Here is a 24,758-nt window from a genome sequence, read left to right as displayed (position 1 = left end):
GCGAGGGTCAGGGGTGCGCTCTGCGGGGGCCGGGGCCGCAGCTGGAAGGTGCCCAAAGGCGGGGCGCGCAGCCAGAGCGCGGGTGCGCAGAGTGGTGTGAGAAGACCTGGACCCTGATCCGGATCCCGGAGCAGCCTGAGCCAGCCCCATGTCTGTGCCAGGGGTCATGCGCAGATTTGGGCAGCTGTGGGGTCCGACTGAGGCAGTGTAGTTCTGACAGCTGCGGGGGCCGGGGCCGCAGCTGGAAGGTGCCCAAAGGCGGGGCGCGCAGCCAGAGCGCGGGTGCGCAGAGTGGTGTGAGAAGACCTGGACCCTGATCCGGATCCCGGAGCAGCCTGAGCCAGCCCCATGTCTGTGCCAGGGGTCATGCGCAGATTTGGGCAGCTGTGGGGTCCGACTGAGGCAGTGTAGTTCTGACAGGAGCGCCTTGACTTGATTTCCCCTGGCGGAAGTCTGCCTGCCAGCCTGGCCTCATCTCCAGGACCAGGAGACCCGGGGACCACAGGTCTGCATGTAGAGCAGACCTGGATGGTGCTCAGCCATGCCCAGGTCAAAGCGGGTCTTTCCAATGTAAGAAAACACTCAGGGAAGAGTTATCTAGTGAGTTCTTCTACTCCAGCCACACAGGGCTCTGTAAGAACCTGTCTTCTGGTAGGAATGGAGTCTGCACAGGGAACCCCGGACACATTGTCTGCACCATGTCTCTGTCCACTGCTGTGTGGACCCCACTTCCCTTCCACGGAGTTGAAAATATGCTCGGCTTATTACTCAGCTGGTTGTTTCTGTGGTGTATAATATCATGTGACTTTCTGGGAACAACTCAAAAGGGTTTTTGCAGTACTGTAGTATTTCTAAAAAAAAAAATCAGACTGCTACAGAAGACGTCTATTCAGTCACCTCTGTGACTCCGAGTGGAATTTCCTTTAATTTAGGAGCTCACATCTATCCTGTTGGGAGCCGCAACATTAACCAGTCTGTGGGTTCTGTGCCACTCTGGAGAGGGCAGGGCCAGCCCTGAGTGGGTCCTGCAGAACCTCCCATGGATCAATTTGTAATGGAACAGACGTGTCCGCTGCCCAGGGAATTGCATCCAGCCACACTCAGCTTCTGTATCAGCGCAGCCAGGCACACGCGGCCAGCAAGTGTGTAACACTTGTGAACAGCCTGTCTCGGGTCAGAACACAGCTGGTGACTGACTTGGCTGCAGCAATATTCTGTGTGCGCCCGGCCTCTAATTATGAGTAGCCTTCTGGGAGAGATCAAACAGGTTTTTGTTTAAGTTTTTTTAAAGTGTGGGACCAGAAAGAACAGGCAGACTTTGTCTTGAAACTGTTCTTGGAAAGGATTATGTGATCAAAAGAGAACAATAATTGAATTTGTGTGACATCAGCCAGCACTTAACACTCCCATTTTTCATGCAGGGGAAAACGGGGAGTGATGTGAGGTGTGTAATGAAGAAAGCCATCAAAAGGCTTTGGTCTGCACAGTTAAACACCCCAGTACCTCGGGTAGCCCAGTCCTGCCCTCCCCAGCCCTCCGCCTGTGTCCTCCCTCAGGTGTGAAGACTGAAAGAACACTTAGCAGAGTTCTCCGCAGCTCTGTCCCACAGGAATTCTCAAGTGAGGAGGTGCTTAAGCATTTCTGTGGATTTAACTGTCATTGGGACATGGACCACACCCTTCAAATTGCAATGTCAAAAGTCACAAAAAGAGTGCAGCAGGAGGTGCTTAGTAGGTTTTGCTGAAGAAATAAATCAGTGACTTTCATTGCTGGCACAAAGGAGAGATGATTTCTACACTAATGAAACCCTGTGCCCTCCGACCCCAGCAGTCAGCTGCCGTTTGGCTGTGCATTCCCGTGTGCGGAGCACTTCGTGTCTTTTCCTTTCTTATACCAGGCAAGAGGCACCCTTGCCCGAGGGTGGCCTGAAAGCTCTGTCTTCCACCAGCAGATGCTGCAGTGACTGTGGAAGAGGTCCCCTTAGGTGGGCAGCAAGAGAAGGGCAGGGGCTGCTGTGAAATCTTATCCTGGTGAATTTCTCCGTCGTTGGCTTAGCTGGCTGGGACTTGTTCTAAAAAGGGGCAGTGAGCAACAATGCCTTTCCATGGGTAGGACCCAGCAATAAGCCCTGCAGGAGCAAGCCACAGACTGATTCCACAGCTGTAAACACGATACCGAGTATTTTCCTTGGACAACTATGCTGGCTTTGTGAGTACACAGAGAGCAGAGGGAGCAGTTCAGAGCAGAGGGAGAACTAGTTCAGGTTCATGAGTAAGGCTCAGGCGTCCACAAGCCCTGGCCAGGCTTGCTCTGAAGTTACTGGTGCTTGTCACCGAAAGGTCCAATGGGAGAATACCAGCCCCTTCCCCATTAACTGAGGTATAATGCTTACCCCCTTTGGAGCTAAGTCATTCGTGCATAAGATGTTTCCTTTGTACATTCTTAGCTTTCAAGGAAAAGCAGGAAGCTGTTTTAGATACTATCTCTATATCCCGAACTTTAAGGTAGTTTTAGTTTTTGTCCTCTGAATATGCCATAAAGCTTTTGCATGGTTGCAATTCAGGATTGTCAGTTGGGGAAGCAAAGAACATGCAAATCAGATCATTTTCTGTGGAATATAAACATTTCAAAGGAAGGAGTTACCCCAATACTTGCCTTTTGTGTGCACCCCCTATAGCAGAGGTTCTCAGACCACATCCCTGAGAAGCTGGCTGGTATGTGGTGTCCCAGTCTGGCCTACCACATCCCAGGGCCTGAGCCCAGGACCTGCAGGGAACCAGGTGACTGCACCTCAGGGACCTTGGTGAGTGCTCTCAGACACCAGGCCCCAACCCTGACCCACATTTGGAAAATTGACTCAAGTGCTCTGGGATCCTCAACTCCACGCTGTGTGAACCAGTGCCCCTCAGTGGACGAGGCTGGCAGCAGGAGGTGGAGCTGAGGTGTCCCCAAGAGTCCCTCTGCAAAGTCCTTGGGCTGGACTTCAAGCACTAGGCTCCACTCCTGGCCTACAGCTGGCCATGCTCATCCCTGGTCATTGAGCTCTGAGTTCCCTGGTGAGAAAGAGGAACGAAAACAGGGACAGTGGGAAGGGGTCTCAAGGATGGTGCCAGTCTTGAATATGGAGCTGTAGAAGGGGAGGGGCTGAGGATGTAATAAACTACAGAGCCAACCTGGGGCCTGGGGTTCTCCAGGCCACAGTTAATCAGAAGCCAGAGCTAAAGCTGGCTGGCAAAACTTTAATCACAGAGCGTAGAGCATCGAACCCCCAACACAAACACACAGGGCAAGGCCTGGGGAGAGGTCAGAGGGGAGGGGTCCTAGAGGAGGCCACAAGGCAGGTGGGCCCAGGAAGAAGCAGAAGGCATGATGTGCAGGAGAGGTCAAGGAGATGGTTTTAAGCAGGAAGAGAAGAACTAACAAAAGAACTGAACTTTCTCTGTGTCCCATAGTTTTGTGACAGAAGAAAAATCCTTTGTGGAAAAATACAGTGACTGGCCCATTGGTGAATCTCAATATCTTTTTCATTTCTGTTTTTGTCTTGCATGCATGGTAAGCAGGCTGAGTGCCTGTCTGTGAGACCCAGGCTCCTTTGCAGAAAGGTGAAAGTGTGCAAGGTAGGAAGCCAGGACCTTGGGAACCATTTGGGGCTCCAAGAGCATGAAGTTTCGTTCAGCTCAGGACTGGTTTTGCTGTGTGCACCTTTCCAGTAACTTCCTGGCTCTGATACTCTGTTACCATCCAGATCTCTAGGTTGTTCCAGGGCCCCTGGCTTCTGCAATGGAGGCTGAGTTGGGTGAGGGAGGTGGTTGGCTATGTACCAGCCCGGGCCAGGTCCAGTTCAGCTCACCTCAGGTGCATGATGGAAACTATACAGAATAGACTGTTCTGCAGACAGGAAGTTGTTATTACTCATGATTTCTATGCTACTAAAGTTACTGAAGTAATTCCCCATTAGAAATGTATTCATTTTCTTAAACAGGATGAATTGTATAATTGCATTCACGAATTATTCACCTTAAACTTGTTAGTGGGAACAAGAAATACACACACACACACACACACATATATATATATACAGCAAAAATTGACTTTTGTTTGAGAACTGTGTGCTAAGGGACAAACCCGAACATGGTGGCCATCTTCCCTGCATGAACACAAAGATCTGGCCATCTTTTCCAGAATCACGGAATGAATTAAGATCGTGAACCGGGGTTCACAAATACATGTATACATAGATGTAATATCTACATCCTGCTGCTCACGATAGGCAGATGATGGATGCACAGCTCATGTGGCTGAGGCTCACAGTGACCATTGAGAACTGGGGCTGTAGGGCAAGAGATGTGGCCCATGGCAGAGCTGTGATGGGTCCTCTCAAATAGGGAGACCCCCGTCAGGCTTCAGGAGCATTTACACTGGTGTGCTCCATCTTATGGTCCCAGATGCTCACAGAGAGCAGTCTTCCCAGCAACTTTACCCAAACCTGTGGCTGATATTTAAGGAAATTACTCAAGGTCGGGGGGTGCAGTGCAGTGTCCATGCGCTTGCCTGGCGTGAATGAGGTAGTAGGTTTCACCCCCAGTAAGGAAAAGTAAAATCGCTCCAGATGGGAGAAGAAAGGCCAGATGCAGAAGTGGCCTTCCTCTTTCCCAAGGACTTTCCACCACTTGGAGGGCAAAGGGCTTGCCCTGCCTGGCGGCCACCAACCAAGACCCTTGTGCGAAGGACATGGCCAAGGCCTTTGTGTGAAGGACACGGTGTCACCTTGAAAATCCTCACTTAGGGCAAGAAAGCAAAAAGACTGAAAACTTTACTGGTGGTGCTTGTCGCAGGTTCCACATTCTGCTTTTGACCCTGCAATCTCATAAGTTGTTATATTCTGCATCCCAATAAAGCAGTGTCTCCTTGGAAACTAACTGCTGATAGGTTTTAAAACTATTGGAGGGTGGGGAGAGGAAAACCCTCTGTGGTTTGTGCATGTGAAGTGAGGAGCAGTTAGTAGACTTTTTTCTTTGTATGCCAGTAGAGCCAGGGAAGCACTTCGGCCTAAGTGAGGCACACAGCCAGTGAGGAAGTTGTGCATCCTCCAGGCATTGGGTTTGGGCTGTCACTAGCTGTGTCCACCTTCCCCGGAGCCTTGAGTTTGGGGTTATGCTCTGCTATCAGTTTCATTTCTCTTTCTTGCCTCCTCAGTCCCAGTTACGGCGGCAGGACGCTGGCCTCAAGACTCACCTGGATCAGCTGGACCTGCAGATAAGCGAGCTGCAGCTGGGCATGTGCAGGGCCTCAGGTGAGGGCCCAGACAGCGACAGCAGGCCCAGCTCAGGTATGATTGTGGTGCACATCTGTAGAAGTGGATCTGGTCCCTGGGGTGCACACGTGTTCACACACACACACACACACACACACACACACACACACACACACACAGACACACACACTGTTCACACACACACACACACACACACACACACACACACACACACACACACACACACACACTGGGAGAGTATTTCCTTTGTTGGGGGAAAAAAAATCCCAGTGAGTTTCTCACCTCTTTCAGGGCTGAGACAGACATTTGGTGGAGGGTGTGATCAACTATTCTGGGGCCACAGAAAATACCTGTAGTTAAATATGTGGGCTTAGATTGAGCTGACAAGGATGCCCCTCCCTCACTCTGTCTGGAAGGCCACAGTCCCTCCTGGCATGTATGACCCTGGTCACCTCTGCTCTCTACCCAACCTTCCCATGTGACTCTTGGACATGGAAGCAGAGACAGTCCTTGTAGCCCTGTGGTCCAGGTTTCCAGGGGAGTCTGCCGCTCCTTCTGCTTTCCAGACTGGTCTAGGAAGGCTTGGGCATGGGGAGCCCAGAAACTGCCCCTTCTCATGGGACTGAAGATTAGTGGGAAGGACAGGCAGGGGGAGAAAAATACCTGAGGCCATTTGTAGGGCTCAGGACCTAGAGAAGAGGCCTCCCCTCCTGCAGGGAGTGGGTGTTCTGTACCCCATGACCACACAGATGCTGGGAGGCATCTGGAGCATCTTGCCTGGGGCTGGATCTCACAGTCTTCCCCACCCTCCCTGTGCCAGGGCAAGCAGGTGGGCAGAGGCTCTGGGCCCTCAGGGCTGGATCCCCAGGGCATGCACCCATGGTCTGCATCTCTCTCAGGATTCTATGAGCTGAGTGATGCGGGTTCCTGCTCCCTGTCCACCTCCTGTGCCTCCGTATGCAGTGACCGCCTCTCCCCATCCCTGAGTAGTCTGCTGCCTGCCTCCTGTCTCTCCAAGTCCAGGCCCAGCATGGGCAACTGGCGGCCCCAGTCTGCTGATGAGAGCACCATACCGGCGTGGAGACCCCAGCCTGCTGAGGAAAGCGGCAGGTTCCTGGACCGTGCAGCAGGCGCGAGCAGGGCCCAGGGAGTGTTTCGGCCCAGGCCAGTGTCCACAGGTGAGAGAGAGGCAGCCGAGGTTGAAGGGGCAGCAGACGGCAGCCCTCCAGCCACACTGGGGATGGAGCAGGACCCTGTGTGGAGCTGCCTGCAGCAGAGGAGCAGCCAGAGGCCCTCTCTTATTCATGGTAGACCAGCTGGTCTGGGGGTGGAGTTTTATTATATAAAATAGAGATTGGTTTGAAAAGCCCTTCATACCCCTTGATCAGCCCATGTTTGTAGCAAAGTGGCCATGGGAAGATAACCAGCTCACCCTCCGCCTCTTGCTCCCTGAGAGGTCATTCTGGCCTCCTTTCGCTTATAACACATGAAGCCGGGCATGGTGGCACACGCCTGTAATCCTAACACTTGGGAGGCTGAGGCAGAAGGATCGCTGTGAGTTCGAGATCAGCCTGGGCTACATAGTGAGTTCCAGATCAGTCTCAACTACATAGTGAGACCGTGTCTCAAAAAACCAAAAAATAAAAATAGAAAAACAAACTTATAACACAGGAGCAGCTTTAGTGTGAGCCTCTGTCTCTCCGTGGTGAGAGTTCCCAGAGCTCACTGTCAGATCCCTCAGATGGCCCAGGAGGGCTGTGCCACAATCTCTCTGACCTCTGTCCTGAGCCCGGGGGTCTACAGAGGTTTATCTCTGAGCACCCTTAGGCCGGGTGCAGCACAGCACCCAGCTGACACAGGCTCCTCTCCCCAAGGTGAGGTGCCACACCCTGCCTGGCTCCAGGTGCTGTGGCTGGAGTGGCAGATCATCTGTACCCTTGTTCCTGGGCTTCACACGTGTGGCCAATGAGGAGTGACCCCGTGGGAATTCTTTCCTTGCTGAAGTGCTTGTTTTCCTTCCCAGGTGACCTTGAGAAGGTCCTTCCAGTGGACATGGGGATCCAGAGTCCGGGTGCAGATGCCACGCCCACTTCCTTCCCCCGCCAGGGAACAGACACTCCGGCCCACGTGCTGGACCCCACATACCAGTGTGACCTTGTGTCCAGGGGGGGCTGGGAAGTGTACCCTTACCCCAGCCCACTGCATGCCGTGGCCCTGCAGAGCCCCCTGTTCACTCCAGCCAAGGAGACCCCTTGGCTCCACAGTCGCTCACCCCCCAGGAAGCCTCTTTTGGTCCCCAGGGATCAGCGAACATCCCTGACGGTGTCAGTCTGCGAAATGGGCCAAGCTGGAGCCTGCATTGACAGGCTGCTGCGTTTGCGGGGCTTAGGGGCCTCCCCAAGGGATGTCTTGGGGGAACAGGGACCCCTAAGACATGAAGCATCTTCCTTCCCACAGAAGCCAGGTGACCAGAAACAGGGCAGTGGAGGCCAGCCAGAGAAGCTGGTCTGTGCCCCGGGGAGAGGGAACATGGGAGTGACGGCTCAGAGACTGGCTGTGCAGGGTGACGGCCTCAGGCAGCAGGGACTCACACCCCTCAGGGACACCCCATCCCCCAGCACCCCCCCAGAGGGAGGCCTCACACCCTGGAATCCCTGTACCAATGGAGAGATAGCTGTGGGTCCTGCTTCCCTGCCCCATGCCCGGCAACCCCATAAGGACTACAGCCTGGCTGCCCCCCGGAGGCTGGGATGCGAGAGCCCCCCAAAAGCCATCGGGTACTCTGTCCATCTGCCCCGTACTGCTGAAGCCTCCCCATCCAGGCTGAGGACAGCGCCCCCTAAGACCAAAGCTGTGAAGATCAGGAGGAGGGCCAGTGACAAGGTGCCCAGGTCTGGAAGGCAGCCACTACCTCTCCCCGAGAGTTCCCAGGGTATCCATGTGGCCCCCCGGCCACTCCCAGAGTGGGATCAGTTGCACAGGCCTCAAGGGCTCGGACCCCAGAGGAGGCCCTCCTTGGCCGGGGAGTCCCCTGGACGGTCCTGCTCAGAGTCCACCCTCTACCCCATGCCCTTCCTCATCCCCCTGGGGGTGGCCCGGCAGAACAGTCACCAGGTGTTATCCCAGGTACTGTTGCCCCCTGAAGTGGCCCCGCTCCGCTCAGCCTCCAGGAAGAAGCAGCGCCCCTGGAAGTCCAGCATGGAGATCTCGGGCAAGCCCAGCCTGGCCAGCTGTGCCGAGCCTCCCCAAAGCACAACTAGGAAGGCAGGGGGCCCACAGGCCCAGGACAGGCCGTGGCTGGTCCATCAGGAGGCCAGGAGTGAGTCCGACCTCTCCCAGCACTCTGCGGAGTGCACTTCGCTCTTCCACTCCACCATTGCCGAGACCAGCGAGGACAAGGCCAGCGACCACACTGCCAACTGCTTCGGAGACCAGGAGTCCAGCGGCAGTGACTCAGAAGGTGGCATCCAGGGCAGGGGCGGTGGCCTGGAGCCAGACCAGGTGGTGCCCAGGCAGGGAGAGCAGGCCTGTCCTCTAGCAGCCCCCCAGCAGCCCCCACGGCCCCCAGCAGGCACCAGGCCACCTCTGCCCCCTGCGCCCAGACTATGCCGCATCAAGGCCTCCAGGGCTCTGAAGAAGAAAATCCGCAGGTTCCAGCCAGCAGCGCTGAAGGTCATGACCATGGTGTGAGTGCCTGCTGGCTCTCGGGCAGCAGGTGCGGGGTCTGCCCTGCCAGTGTGACTCGCCAGCTTGCTTTAGCCTCTGAGGCTGCCTGTCACAGTCCCCTCGATGGCTCTGGCCCTGGGATGTGGTGGGAAGTTGCATGGGAGATTTTTCCCTCCCCAGAAGAGATGTGCAGAGGTCTTTGACCTTTTGGATTGGGTAATCCACCCACCCAGCAGCAAGCTTCCACTTCAGCTGGGGGTGACAGTGGGGGTAGGTTTAGGGGGGCATTTTGTTTCCTGGTATTGTTAAGCCATTTCTCCCCAAAGCATTGTCTTAGTGAAATCACTGGCTGCTGGAAACTGGATTGAATTTGAACTCCATGTTAAGTTCTCTGTAAATAAACACCAAAAGCATGCTATTATTCTCTCAAGAAAAGTGTTCCTTCTCCTTCATCCTCCTCCCCGCCTGCAGCACACAGCCACATTGGGTGCTCCATCCCTCCTCCTCACCTTCGGTGGGCACTGGCTTGTAGATGGGTGTCCTTTTGGGAAGTGGAGTCTAAACTTGGATTCCTGAGTAGGGGTAAGTTGGGCATAAAAGTGTTTTGAAAAAGTAACTGTGGTGGTGGTGGTGGAGGCGAATTTTTTTTTTTTCTTTTCCAAAGAAAATTTCACTCAATTGTGGATCATAGGGTTCTCAGCTCAGATGTGTGGTGGGTGCCACAGCATTTCAGCCTGGTCAGCAGCTCACCCTGGCTTGTTCTCAATCTGCTCAAAGTGCCTGGCAGAGAATAGGTGGGCAGCACTCAGGGCCTTGCAGTTCTGGGCCCCAGGAACATGGAGAAGGACAGTAAGAAAACTGGCTGAAAATACTATTTTGTTCCAGGTGCTGACTATTCCTGTAGGAAGCAGCTGGGGCAGGATGCAGTCGGAGAGGTTTACAACCTGATTAACATTTGAGAGCAGAGGCATAGGCCTCCCTGCAGAGGAGCAAGGGCTGCTCTGAAGCTTCTGAAAGGAAAGAGAATCTGGGGCTTCCTGCAAAACCCATTCCAAAAAGCAAACATTTCCAAGGGCGGGAGCTGACTGCAGTGCAGACATTCCAGTCTTCACAGACTTCTCAGCAGCCTTCCTGCGATTGCATAACCCAGAAGCTTCAGTTTTCTGCCCTCCCTATGCTTTGAAAACAGCTCCACTGGCATGTAAAGGAGTATTCAGGCCCACTCATGACTGGGGGTTTTACTGTAAAAGTTGGTGTGGGGTACTGTACAGAAATGGACTACTGTCTGCTGGGAGGCCCCCATGGCGATAGGAAATGGTGGCTGTAGCCCATGAGGCCTCTGGACCAGACCTCATAGTCCTGACCTCACCTTATGCCCAGCCCCTGTTCAGGTCCATAGTTTCCTAGCCTCCTTCCCACAGGGCTGTCCTGTGCAGGGCCTGCTGTTCCCTGCTGTGATGGGCTCCCAGAGCTTCTCATCATCAAGAGGCTTTGAGGACACCATATGGGAAGGATGGACTGTCCTCCCAGCCTCCAGAAAATAAAGTGTGTCCTGTGTCACAGGCTGGAGACCTTAGGCTCCAGGGCCCTGGCTGAGCCCAGGCACAATCAGTGCAGAAGGGGAAAACACCAGATGTGGGCTGTTCAGTGCCTCTCATAGTACCTGTCTTCAGAAAGCTGGCTGCTTTCCTGCCCCTCAGACTCTATGCACCACCAAGACCCATGCACTCCAACCCCAAGGACTCCATACAAACTAACCATGAAGGCCAAGCAGCTCTGAGCAGTGCCCATGGGCAGAAAGCCCTCAGTGACCCGACATTTAAACTGGTTCCTCACAGCTCACTACCCCTCCTGTCTACCTGAGTACCACTGGGGTAGGTGCAGGAACCACCGAAATGGAGTCCTGTAGTGGGGTCCACTCTGAATGCAGCTGCTGTAGAGATTCACAGCTGAGGAGCGGGTGGGGGGTCTGTGGATGGGAAGTGGCCAAGAGGAAATATCCAGCCAGGGGGATCTTGGTTAAATCAACCCAAAGGATTCTTGCTGTAGATAGCTAGTTGATCAGACTTTTTGTGGGACCCAACCAGGTGTCATGGTGCAGGGTTCTTGCTAGGACTGAAAGTTACAAGGAATTGTAGAGCAGGGCCCAGAAGAAGGTTCAGCAGCCCAACAGGAGATGGGTCACACAAAGCACCTCTGCCACTTCTCAGACTTTCTCTCAAAATGTGGGGACCCAGGAAAGCACCCTGGTTTCCCAAGGGTTTAGGTTGACACCTCAAGAATCCTTCTCGGGCCTTCAAGCCTTTCCACCCAGCCTCTCTGCCTGGTCCTCACTCAGGGCCTGGCTGTGCAGCCTGGGGAAAGCCGATGACAATTGTATGCCAATGAGCCTCCCCGAAACACCCCCGGGCTGAAGTCCAAGATTGCTTAGGATTCAGAAGGGACAGCAAATTGAGTGTTAAAAATGGGACCTGATCTGTCTGGGCTCAGTAGGGTTGACAGGCCAGGACTCAACCTCCCACCGTGTGAAGATTCCCAGGGTTCTGAGAACATGGCTAGCAGCATCAGGATAATTGAGTGGTCTGCAGCAGGCAGGACCAGGCCGGAGGCAATCTGGGGAAAATACATAGGCACACAGAGCTGCCAAAAGCCAGTGCCAGCCCCTCAGAGGAGAGTTCTCTGCAACATCCTGGGGAACATTTCGCTACCTGCCAGGCTTCTGTTTTAGCACACTGTTCTGCCAGGCAAACGTGGGTGTCACCACTCTACTAGAGAGAAGTCAGCAGCAAAACCTGAGATGGTGCAGTGTGTGGGGATGTCCCTCTCAGGCTGGAAATGGGACAGTGACCCCAGTGGTCTTCAGAAATCTCTTGTGACTCCTGGTTTGCTTGGAAGAAGATGTGACATACAACAAGAAAAAAGGGAACTTGCTCTGAGAATGAGAATATAAACATATGAGAAATTAAATATTTATAATTTTTAAAAAAACTTTTTTGGTACCAGGGATTGAACTCAGGGCTTTGCACTTGTGAGGCAAGCAATGGAACCACTGAGCTAAGTCCCCAGCTATAATTTCTAAATTGTAAGAGATAGAACAGTTTAATTACACTGGAGAAAATAGCCCAGCATACTTTAGTGAATCATATTAAAGAAAACAGACTCTTTTATCTTTAGTAATTCAGACACAGAACCCAGCTGTTGAGAGGGGCTCCCTCTGGATTTCCCTCTGTCCCCAGGGTGGAGAGGAAGAGCCACCTTAGTTCTTAACCTTAGCGGTAACCCCTGAGCAGTGACCCCTGAAAGCCGCCAGGTCCTCAGTGTTAGATACACAGAGCCTGACGGAGAGCTGAGGCCCCTCTCTCCACGTCAGTGAGGGCCTAGTCACAGCTCATCTGCTGAGTATCCACTGACAGGACGAAGATCGGCATGGGGTGAGGGCAGGGTTTTATAACACAGTCTGTATGGGGCTTTGATGAGGTGCTTCCCCGTTCCTAAGCAGTTCACAAGCACAAGTCTTTAAAGGAAAAGTCCACAGGCAGCTGCCCACTCTCCTTCCACAACATTTTCCTACTGACGGAGTTCCTGAGGTAAAAACCAAGGGTGGAGCAGTGCTCGTAGCAGCCTGCCCACCACAGAGGCTTGGGGACTCACTGTGGCCCAGCCTGTTTCAAAGGCGCCGGCAAGTGGACTCCACAAGTGGACTGCAGCTTAGGAGGATGACAGACAAGAAAGGGCTCCCTCCCTGCTCTCCCCTTCCCAGCCCACCTGGCAAGAAACTGCTCATCCTGGCTACAAGTGTCCATGGGCCTCCAACCACTGGAACTCAGGCATCAGAGGTAGATGCCTTTGCTGGTTCAGCCTTGGAGAGCTGAGCTGCCAAACTCCTGTAGCCTGAGTGGACAGAACTGAGTCCAGTCTGAGCTGGGCAAGTGGTGGGGGAGTGGGGAGCAGCAGCTGGGGGTGGGGTGGGTGCCTGGGCTGGGCCAAGGGTGCGAGGCTGAAGGTGGGGAAGTCAAGAGCACAGCAGCTTGAATACCACTTAAATTGTATTTAGAATGGTTTATTTGCTTTGCCAAGTTCACAGTGTCCAGCACAATGGATCCTGAGACCAGCAGAACTGCAGGACTTGTTTGCATTTAAAATCCTGAATGTGGAGCTCTGTCCGGAAAATCACAGATGAATGGGTGAACCAATACATCAGCCATGGAGGATTTAACTTAACTTTTCCATGAATCAGTTCTGCTCAAACAAACTACATAGACGCTGTAGAAATGTGGGTCAGCTCCTGCTTTGCTGAGATCCTACTCAATAGGACGATCTTGTGCACATATGTTTTAGATGTAAATAGAGAAAAGGATGATTTACCAAAGGGTTCTCAGGGACCTACATTTGGGAAGGCGCTAATATTTGGATCAAAAGAGATATTAATTAATTCCAAGGTTTACAGTGTAGTAATTCGAGGCTGAGATTTATTATGTACTATTTACTGTTAAAACTGCATACAATTAATAATTAACATTTTCTGAGCACTTTTTTACAAATCACTTCCACAAAAGCCCTCTTTCTGGTGCTGGTGCTAATGCTGTGTGGGAGATGTTGCAGGTTCACTGTATCCTCCCCATTCTGTAAAAGTGGTCCAGTAGGTTTGGCTGGCACCTGGCAGTGGCAGAAGCCTCCAGTTTAGCAAGATCTGGCCTGTGCAAAGCCAGCACACAGCTAGCCTAGCGTGATCAGGCTGCTTATTTATTGGTCTCTCCTAGGGTACTCTACTTCTCTCCTCCTTCCCCTTCAGGGAAAAGCTGAAATCTGTGGCCTCAGGAATCTGCTCTGCAGTGTGGGGAGTAGCCCTGACCAGAGCCAAGGTCCCCACACCCATGCCCAGGAATCTGGGGCCAAGCACACCTTGAAGTTTCTCCTCGCTATTGAAATAAAACATATGGGTGGCTGAGGGGCGCGACCTTTCCCCACTAGTGGTGAAAGCAACTCCCATGAAGGAGCTGTGTGCTTTGTGTTGATTCACTGCTTTTTTCCCCCTCATTTAAAAATCATAGTTTATTGAATGTCATATCTTATACCTGAAGTGTACCGATAAACTTAATGAATGTTTTTTAAAAATCATAGTTTGTATTTCAAAGTATGTCTTTTTAAAAAAGTTTATGTTATTCCCTCAACCATAGCTGTATACGTTAGGATGCTCTGATATCTGTGCACACTGTGGGATGAGTAAATCGGGCTAATTCACATGCAGAGATCTTGCATCGGTGGATCTGCTGCAGGCTGACGTATTGCTACATTTCCAGACAATAAGTAGCACGTGGTGACCAGAGCCAGTGCCCAGACCACACTGGCCCTCTAGCAGAGCTGGCTGCAATCCTGCAGAGCCTCACTTGCCTGCACCATAACGCCATCAAGTGCATTTTCCTATCTCAGCTGCATGCACCATCCCTCATATGTGCTCTCATTCAGCACCAGGCTAGTATGTGACTGTCACCCTAAGGGCACGTGCTGGGGCACACACATGGGAGGACAGGTGCATCTCATCGTGACCGGGCTGTCACAAACAGCACCCAAGATGCGTCTTCTGTCTGTCCTCGGAGAGAGGAGTTCCCTCTGTGGAGATTTCTGGGCTCCCCCTGGAGTGGATGTGTGAGTTTCCTGTCTCTGCTGTAACAATCACCACAAATGTGCGGCTTTGGAACAAAGGGAATCCACCGTCTTATGGTTCTGGAGATGAGAAGTCTGACATCAGTCTCTCGGGCGGGAGGCAAGGTGCTCCTCTGAGGCTGTGCCAGGGAGTCTGTCTCTGGGCCTCTTCCAGCTCCCAGAGCCTGAGTCATCACCCAGCTTGTGCCTCCGAAGTTCTGCTCACCCTGCGTCTCTCTGGGATCTCTCCTCATCTCCTCTCCCACTTAGGCAGGACCCAACACTCATGCCAGGCCCTGGACAGCACAGGACAGTCTCCCGTGCCCAGGAAGCCAGTAAGCAACTCTTCTTCTCTCTGAACACTTCTTCCCCATAGCCAGGGGCCCTGCCTGCCCTGCTCCCAGCTCTCAGAGACTAGCATATGCACATTTGTGGGAGGTCAGGATTCCTTCCATTGGCCACAGCAGCCACAGCGGCCACAGAGGCCACCAGCCATGCGCAAGGCTTCTTGCCAAGACCTGGTCATAGCAGACCTTTCCACTGTGTGCCAATCTGTGTGACATAAAATGGTGTTTAATTGTGGTTTGAACTTACAGTTTTCTTTGAAATAAGGTTAGGCATCTTTCCTATTTTTACTGACTTTTCAAGTTTCTTTTGGGATCTACCTGTGCCTACCCTTTACACCATTTCCACTAGTGTAGGGGACTCCTGATAGTCGGAATGCGAGTTCTGTGTCAGTGGCAGGTCATTGCTGGAGCTGAGGCTCATCTTTTAAATCCTATTTATGGTGATTTTCTTAGACACACAATTTTATGTCAATGTAGTCAAACTGACTGACGAATCTTCTCATTCATGGGTTTCTAAAATTCTTTACATGTAGAATTCTAATTTAGTCTGAAATTGTCAATGTATTCTTTGTTCTTTGTTTTAGTAAAAAGCTCATCTCTGCCTTTTAAACATGGGTACCCACTAGGATTAACATTTATGTTTTGAGAAGGATGTCTACAGTCCTTTTATTTTTGTGAATTTGTCTTTCATGTTTGTCTTCACAACACTGTGGTTTAATCCAGTGTTTGCCCATTGGCGTGTACTGCTCACTTGGCCTTTCTGAGTGGCCCCATACATGAGATCACTTTCTTGAAGGATCTATGTTGTGTTTCATCCTTCATCTCCACCTTCCAGTACAACCATGGTGGTAGGATTTGATCTGACCTCAGGGCCCCATCTGCAGCAGTTTGGTCCCCAGCATAGCGCTGTGGAGGTGATGGGATTTTCAGGGGGTGGGCAGGCAGGAGGTGACCAGGCCGTGGGAGCACCATTTCATGTCTGGAATGGTGCTATCTCCTGGCTGTCGGCCAGGTCTCCCTGAACTGGATTAGTTCTCTGGAAGAGGTTGTAACAGGATCTTACTGCTTACCCTCCCTGGTCTCCTCTCTTACCATGTGCTCCCACTGCCTGCCATGTTGGAATGCAGCCCAGATAGCATCACTAGGACCTTCCAAACACCAGATCAGTAAGTCATGTGAAGTTATTTTCCTTATGCATCTTACCCCACCTATGATATTCAGATGTAGCAAGATAAAACAGACTAAGAAAACCACACAAATCAGTTCTACTGCTCTTAACAGGTCTCTTTTGTGAGTACGTGGTATGTGTGTGGGGTGTTTTTTTCTTTCTTTTTTTTTTTTCTTCTCAATGCAGTACAATAAGTCCATGACTTATGTACCAGTTCTGTTCAGGGAGAATTGTTCCTAAATTGAATTTGTTCATAAGCCAGCAGTGAGTCTGAAACAGTACACCTGTGAAAGTTCCTAAACACGAATGTTCCTAAATCTGGGACTTACGGTACTGGGGATTGAATCGAAGGCCTTCGCACCAAGTGTATTTTTAATTTTGAGATAAAAGTCTTGCTTTTTGATAAGATGAGATCCCGGTTTTGATTCTCTGTGCCAGTTTATGAGCAATTGAAGTTTTGTTCACAAAGTCTTTTCCTACACCAATATCTTCAAGAGTTCTACCTAACCTTTCTTCCACCCAGTTTAGTGTTTCTGTTTTAATATTTAGATCTTTGATCCATCTCGATTTTAATTTAATGCATGTGAGAGACATGGGTCTAATTTTAGTCTTTGGCACTTTGAAACCCAGTTCTTCCATCACCATTTATTAAAGAGGCTATTTTTCCTCCAGTGAGGGTATTTGACTCCTTTGTCAAAGATGATGTGGCTGAGTGTGTCTGGAGTTAATTCTGCATCTTCTAATTTGTTTCTCAAGAATGTTTTGTTGCCAGTACCATGCTGTTTTTATCACAGTAGCTTTGTAGTATAATTTGAAATTGGGGATTGCGATGCCTCCGCCTTGTCTTTGTTGCCTACAATTTCTTTTGGTATTCTAGGTCTTTTCTGGTTCCAAATGAATTTTTGGATTGTTTTCTCTAGTTCTGTGAAATATGTTGTTGGAATTTCAATTGGGATTCTATTAAATCTATATAGTAGTGGTTTGGGGGGTTTTGTTATTGTTGTTCTTTATTTGTTTATTTTTGTATTAGGGATTGAACTTGGGACCTTGCACTTTTGAGGCAGGCAGCAGAACCACTGAGCTAAATTCCCAGCCCTACATAGCAGTTTTGAAAGTATGGCCATTTTCACTATATTGGTTCTTCCTACCAAAGAATAAGGGATATCTTTTATTGAAAAACCACCAACAGAGTAAAGAGACAACTCACGATGTGGGAAAAAAATTTTACCAGCTGTTCCTCAGACAAAGGTCTACTATCAAGAAATATAAAGAATTTTTAAAAGTCAATCCTCCCAAATTTAAAGACCTAATCCCAAAAGGGGCATCTGAGATGAACAGACATTTCTCAGACTAAGAAATATAAATAGCAAATAAACATGAAAATACGTTCAACATCACTGATCATTTGAGCGATTTAAATGAAAACAATGCTGAGATTCCACCTCATTCCAGAAAGAATGGCTACTAAGAAATCAGCCAATAACAAATGCTGGCAGGGATGTGTGGAAAAGGAACACTGTTCCAGTGTTGGTGGAGTGTGGACTGGTGCAAACACTGTGGAAATTAGTGTGGAGATTCCTCAGAAAATGAGCATTAGAGGTCCCATTTGATCCAGGTATTCCCCTGTTGGGTATCTTCCCCCCAAAATTAAAAGAATCATGCCACAGCGATATATGTGGACCCATGTTCTAGCAGCACAGTGTGTAACAGCAAAACCTTGGAAACAGCTCAAATATCTATCAAATAGTTATTGGATAAAGAAGATGTGGTTTTTCTATAAAATAGAGTTCTACTCACCCATAAAGAATGAGAAACTAAGGGCTGGGGATTTAGCTCAGTGGTTCTGCCACCTGCCTCGCAAATTCAAGAGATAGAGAAAGAGAGAGAGAGAGAGAGAGAGAGAGAGAGAGAGAGAGAGAGAGAGAGAGAAACTAGAGACATTTATAGCTAAATGGATGCACCTTGAGGCCATTCTCTAAAGTGAAATAAATAGGACACACATGTGTGTGTAAATATGGAATAGTTTCTCTGGTATGAGAAACTGAAAGTGTAAATGAGGACCAAAATGTATAATAGATAATGTGAAATAGGAAGAAAGGACCAAGAGGAAAGGGAAGTAGAGAGGGAGGGTGGGAAAAAGGAAAAAAGGGAAGCAAAATTGTTGCAAGTAAGGAGATGTGGAAGGATGAAAGGGAGGGCAGGGGAATGGGAAAAAACAAGAGTCAAGATATATCATGTTCAGGTACAAATTCCCAGTGTTGAATATGGTCATAATGTATACCTAAAAGGCACCGATAAACTTAATGGAAAAGAAAGGGGTCCTGCTTTGACACAAAGCTGCCAGGTTAGGCTCCCCTTGCGTTCATCCTCCCTGACCTCTCAGAGGGTCACCATGCCCAGCTCCCTACATAGACAAGTTGGTAGTTGGCTGTGTGTCTCAACTGTTCCTCCTCAAACTTGCCCTGACCCTGTGGGCTTCATGCTTGCGTGGGAATCACAGGGTCAGCTTAGCACATTCAGAAAAATGCTTACTTCAGTTGAAAGTAGAAATTAAATTTGTAGGTTAATTTGGAAATTATTGTCATCTTTACAGTAATGAATCTTCTTGTCTGATAATATTTAGTCATATTTTAGGCATCTCAATAAGTTTTTTAATTTCCTCTTATATATGCATTTCTCAATATATATATGCATTTTTCTGCATAATGAAATTGGAATTTGAAATGCTATTACCTAATCACTAGATGATTATGTATGTGTACGTGCATAGATACTGTCCTGCATCTGGCAATCTTACTGAATTCTCCTGTTAGCTTTAAGAGTTTGTGGATTCTTTTAGGCAGTTAGAGTGAGTGTTTGGACCCAATGAATAACTATGCAGGTTCTGAATCAGCTGTAAACAAAATCAAAACCCAAGGAGTGAGCCAGCCCAGAGTCACCCTCACCCTCAAAAATGCTGCTGCTATGAGAGAACAGCCTCCCCACTGGTGCCACTCAGGACCCCTGGGGTTGGGCCTGGCCCGCAGTGACCACACCGTGGGGTACAAGAACTGTGCACTTTGGTAACAGGCAGCCTCTGGGACTGAGGCAGGAGGGAAAGGCAGAGCACTGTGGTCTGCTACAGGATTTGAGGGATGCAGGGCAAAATGAAAATGCAGAACTCATTAAAAAAAAAACAAGGAAGAAATGTTATTAAATATATTCAAATGCAAAATTTTCCCTTTTGCTACTCTCTCTCATCTTGTCAGGATGTATATTTGCTACTTAATGTCCTTCTGACTATAGGAAATTGACATGTAAAATTATTATCCTGGATTTCTCTGCACAGGGCAGGCTGGGCAAGGGTAGCCTTCAGCAGCCCCTGAGATGCAGTCTGATTCTGGAGCAGCAGTGTGTACCTGCCCTGTAGTCCTTTCCTGTAAGGACTTTAAAGCACTGACATCAGGGGAGGTTTCACCTTGCTTCCCTCCTGTCCTTCTTTGCCCCTGCAGGAGTAAGAGTCACCTTAAAGGGAGATCAGGGCTGGCAGAGCCATTGGGAGGACTTTCCTACCTGCAAACAAGCTCAGGAAAACGTGGCAGAAGGATAGTTTAGAACTCCTGATACTTCCAGCATGGAGCAACAGGCCCTGGAGGGTATCCCTGCAGACCAGCTATCTTCTCCATGAGACAAGAGCCACTGACCTTCTCAATCCTAGGACCACAGTTTTGTACTGTGCATCTGGCAGAGGGCAAGGACCAAGAGACAAAAGCCATTCCTGATGCAGAGTGGGCTCACACCCCCTCCCTGTTCCTGGAGGGCCCCATGTTCCAGTCCCAGCCCACAGACGTCCACATCTGGGCCCCTCCAGGCACAACTGGATCTACAGCTGCTGCACCTGGGTGTCTCTCTCCTCCTGGTTGGTTTTTTATTTTGTACAGAAGATTGAACCCAGGGCCTCTGCACTGAGCTTCATCCCCTGGCTTTTTAAAACTTTTCATTGGGGGACAGGATCATCTTCACCACATTGCCTCAAGCTTTCGATCTTCCTTTCTTATCCTCTCAGAGCACTGGGATTACCGGCTTGTGTCACACTGGCCATGTCTGGGTGTCTCTGTCACAGGTGGCCGTGGGCACAGGGCCTGCTCAGAGCAGTCAGAGAAATGAGGACCTGACGAGACCAGCTCAGCATGCATTTGCTTGCTGGGCACCAGGCGGGTCCACTCTTAAACTGGACCACCTGCCCATCCTTCAACCCCAGACTGCAGCACACGCCAAGCCAGTTGTAAGTCAACCCAAGGTCACCAGCCTGCAGAAGTCAGGCTGTGAAGACTGCCTTATCCTCATCAGTGTGGTTCCAATACACAGGACCAAAGTTGCATGAGCAAAGACGTCCACTGTGGTGTTGTGTATTCAATGGGTCCAGAGGAGAGAGAGTTCCCATGTTATGATCATCTCTGGCCTCCAATATTATATAGACCTTAAAAGGAGGTTTTGGATATCTCAATTAAAAAATGATTTTATAAAATAGCAAGTATTAAAAGTATAAAAAGGGAGAGTGAAAAAGTAAAATAGAAAATTGCTGTCATGTGAGATTTTATATATATGAATATATATGCATATGAAAAACACTGATAGTTTAATATTTTAATCCCTATGGAACAATGATTTGTGTGCGTGTGTGCAAGATTACTACAAAGTTCTCTTCTTAGCTGTTTTTTGTTTGTTTGTTTGTTTTTTGAGACAGGGTCTCACTATGTAGTTGAGACTGACCTAGAACTCACTATGTAGCCCAGGCTGGTCTCAAACGCACAGCGATCCTCCTGCCTCAGCCTCCTGAGGACTGGAATTACAGGCTTGTGCCACCACACCCAGATATTAACTTTCTGATTTTAAAACTGCAGAGCACATTCAGACTATTAACAGCTCTGGAGCTGCATCTGCATGGCTCAGCTCATGTCTGGCAGGTTCAGAGTGGGGAGGTTTGAGCACTGGGCTGTGCTGATATGGCTCAAAGGCAGAACTGGGTCCCCTGACTGCCACTTTGCAGAATTTGAGCACAGAGGGACTAAACCACAGGGGTGCAGGAGGCTCCCAGTACATGGTCAGGGACTGCATCACCACAGTCAGGCCAGCTGCCAGGGTACTCTTCACTTCTGCTGTTCCGAAGTCTATTGTCTCTGTGTATCTGCTGAGGCTCCCATAACCAAGCACCATGGATGGGAGGCTTAGCCAGTAGAAGTGTGTGGTCTTACTGGATGCTGGTGTCTGCAAACAAGGTGTGGGCAGGGCTGCTTCCTTTGGGGCTGAGGGAAGCCATCTCAGACCTCTGTCCTCCTCACAGTGGCCCATTCCCCTGTCCTCACACCATCTCCCCTCCACACATGCCTGTCTCTGTGTCTAGATGTCCCCTTTCTATAAAGACACAGGACCCTGCAACACCCTCTCTTTAATGTACCTCAAGCACCTGCTCTTAGATCTTCACTTCCTCCAGTTTCAAAGGCAAAAGTGGGTCCCCCAGAGTCCTCTGCCAAATGAGTCACCAGGAAAGGGCCAGGCGAGTGTCCCAGGTGCACTCAGGAGAAGGGAGCTCAAGGTGTGGGAAGAGTCCTCAGAGTTGTGCCCATGTGACCATGCTGAGTGCCAATAGCGTACCTGGTGCCTCTGCAGAAGATGTGATGTGGGCTGAGCAGGGCGGTGGGGGTGTTCCCTCAGGCAGATGCCATTGCAGGGGGAGCTCAGAGCCTGGCACCAGTGTGGGTCCTGTATGCATGTGTAAGGGAACTCAGGGACAGGAGGAAATAGTCCTGAGGCGGCAAGGCCAGCACATGGGCACATGGACCCAGCACACTTTCCCCAGCATAGAGTTGAGTCTCAGTCACAAGAGCTGAGACACATCGGGACAGGTAGACAAAGCTGTGCCCAACCCCGCAGTCTCTACCACCCTTCTCTCTCTATCAATGTTACCTGCTGTGTGGTGGAGTGAAGAATTCAGAATCATTTTGGTCTATGCCTCTGGGAGACCCTAGCATTGCAAATAAAGCCATTTAAGACCTGCAGAACTAAGTTCATTGTAGTTATCTCTTCTAGCATTTCCTCACCTCAGCCCCTGAGAAGCACTATTTTACCTCCTGTCTAAGTATCTCAAGTAAGTGGAATCACAGTATTTCTCTTCCAGACTATCTTATTTCACAGCATTGTGTCCCCAAGTTTCTCCTCAGGTTAGTGTGTATCACAATTTCCTTCATATCTAAAGCTGAAGGACCACGTAGGGGCACACCACATGGCCCTGGGGGGAACCATTCCTGAGCCACATTTTGACTTCTTTGAGGAAAGCAAAGCAGTCATTGGAAGGCTGGGAACCAGCTACAGCAATGGGACAAGAAAGGGGCGGTGCCTGCTTCTGCTAGGTGCCTACAGTGCAGGTGCTGACAAGCAGTGGGTCAGGAAGCATTCTGAAGGCCGGCAGAGCAATGCAATTTCTGATGGGGTGCAGGACAGCAAACCAGAGAAGACCCCCAGGACGCTGGCCTGCAACCTGGAAAGATGGGGTTACTGAGTTCTAAACTGGGGAGGGAGTGGGGTGCTTGCAGGAAGGATCAGGAGTCTGTGCACTTATCTAGAGAGGCCTGCTGGACATCAAAAGCAAGGACACAAGGGGATAGCAGTTCTCCTGCCATCCACATGGGGCAGCACCATGAAAGTCACCATGTCCAAGGTGGCCGGACGGGGCCAAGCAGGTGGAGATCCTGACCTGAAGGCCATTAGCAGCTGTGTCACCAGCACCTGTGGTGTCAGGTGGCAGGGTGAGCAGGGAGCACCTTCTGTGAATGTGGTCATCTGGCCCTGTGTGTCCTCTGAGCCTGCTGCAATTGTGTCTATTTCCACACTGAACCAAGAAGGAAGACGTATGAGATTTACATGCATGTGCGTTGGTGCCCTAGAACCAAGCGTTGCACCCCGCTGCTGGGAGCAGAAAGCCAGGGAAGGAAGATTTAGAAGTAAGACAGGAGGGCATTCCTGAGAATGGTCAGAGAGGGCTGGACACTGCCCCCATCTCATGACTGAGGAATCACTTAACCTGGAGGACGGTAGCATTTACATAGCTCTAAGTGGAAATTCAGAGCTGGTGTGATATGCCTGTGATCAGAAAATGATGAGCTCTTGCTGCTGGCCCTGGTCTTCATCTGATATCCTTGTAAATTTCCAGGTCCCAATATATACATATTTGGCCTAATATTTCTCATTGTACAGGACAATAATGTAATGCTTAGACAAGCTTGGTGGCACACATCTGAAACCCCAGAACTCTAGGAGGCTGAGGCAGGAGTACTGCAAGTTTGCGCCCAGCTTGTGCAATTTAGTGAGATCCTGTTTTCAATAAAAAATAAAGGACTGGGGATGTAGTGCAGCATGAAGGCCCTGAATTCAACTCCCAGTACCAAAATTAACTAAATAAAGAAATGCTTTCAACTTGATTTACCCTCTCAAAAAACAGGTTTTCCAATTTTGAGTCAAGGATGCTGCCAAGGTTTGTAAGCTTGCACGTTGGCCATCTGTATCCAGTAACAATGGGACACTTGTTTCAGAAGCTCCTTTCTATGTGTCTCTCATTGGGAGGGGTGTTGATTGTCTGCTTGCTGTCAAAGGCCCCTGCCAGCAGCCAGGACCTGAAGACCAGGTGCTTTTTCTGCTCTAACAATTGCAAGCGGGAGGCTTTGAAGTCATGGGAGATACCCCTCAGGGCTTATCTGAAAAGGCTAGCTTTGTTCAGGCTGATTATTTTTAGGGCCAGCTGGAAAAAAAAGTGTCTAGATCAAGTGCCTAGAAATCAGTGTGCAAGCATGGTCCCTTTATAATTAATTCCAAGTGATTTCTAGGAAAGGTTGCATCTCTCAAGGAGGCACTTTGGACTCTGGACTTTTAATCCCAGTCCAACCAGGGGACTGAGCACACCCTTTCAATCTCCGGGATACCAGCCAGCTGCTAATGAGGCCTACTAGTTCCCCATTAGCCCTTGGTAGCTGCCCTGGAGGGGATATGGACAGAATAAAGCAGGCTGTGTCGAGGGAGGTCAAGAACTCTGCAAGGGAGGGGCTGGCCCTGGGCTGTGGGGCCCCATCCTCAGTGATCCCCAAGAACCTCAAGGGCCTGGTCCCAGGAGGGGGAGGGGGTTCCCCAGGAGCCCTCCTGACCTTCACTGTCCCCTTACAATTGTACATAAGCCAAATTTTCAGAGCAAGAGGGTCAGGAGAGGGGCTGAGAGAGCCCACCTACAAGACTCAGGGACTTCAGACTTAGCATCCACATGTTGCCAGATTAATCTGATGAGAAGCAAAGAATGCCTAACATGAATATGAGTGATAGCAATTAAATAACCAGAGAAGCACACCCTTATAAACGTCCAGTGGCCAGAGTGGGTGTGGTGCAGTACACCTCGTGTCTTCTCTGCGTGGCTGTGTTGGGGGTGTCAACAATGAGGTCTAGTCATTGTTTCTAAAGCACTTTTAACGGTTATTTTGAAAGCTTTTATGAGACATGTATGAGTAAATCTTGGCAGTGGTTCTGATGTTTAAAAGCAGAGAACAGTTACGATGGATATATGATGGATAATTGAAATCAAGTAGAGCACCAGTGTGGATTATCCTGATTGTGTAACCTCCGAGACTAGAGTTTTCCT

At 50.0% G+C, this 24,758-nt stretch overlaps 1 protein-coding gene across 5 annotated transcripts in view; it reads left to right on the top strand.

Annotated features, from left to right (window-relative positions):
* Dact2 (dishevelled binding antagonist of beta catenin 2) overlaps nt 1-9,348 on the top strand; it is a 9,781-nt gene extending 433 nt beyond the window's left edge. Inside the window, exons 1-4 of one of the 5 annotated variants that reach the window (XM_033763407.1) lie at nt 3,575-3,617; nt 5,197-5,329; nt 6,175-6,453; nt 7,299-9,348. In XM_033763407.1, the coding sequence (XP_033619298.1) occupies nt 5,278-5,329; nt 6,175-6,453; nt 7,299-8,965 (1,998 nt within the window). In that variant the 5' untranslated portion in view covers nt 3,575-3,617; nt 5,197-5,277 and the 3' untranslated portion in view covers nt 8,966-9,348. Of the gene's footprint in view, nt 1-3,574; nt 3,618-5,196; nt 5,330-6,174; nt 6,454-7,298 lie in introns of those variants that run through there. The other 4 variants (XM_033763408.1, XM_010628894.2, XM_019208128.2 and 1 more) reach the window with 4 other exon arrangements.
* The last annotated feature ends 15,410 nt before the right edge of the window (nt 9,349-24,758 follow it).

Source organism: Fukomys damarensis, unplaced genomic scaffold, assembly GCF_012274545.1.
Source record: "Fukomys damarensis isolate Sample0158 unplaced genomic scaffold, DMR_v1.0_HiC HiC_scaffold_14, whole genome shotgun sequence".
Classification (NCBI taxonomy): Eukaryota; Metazoa; Chordata; class Mammalia; order Rodentia; family Bathyergidae; genus Fukomys; species Fukomys damarensis.
The sequence above is the reverse complement of the archived record's forward strand: the minus strand, read 5'-3'. Positions and strand labels throughout refer to the sequence as shown.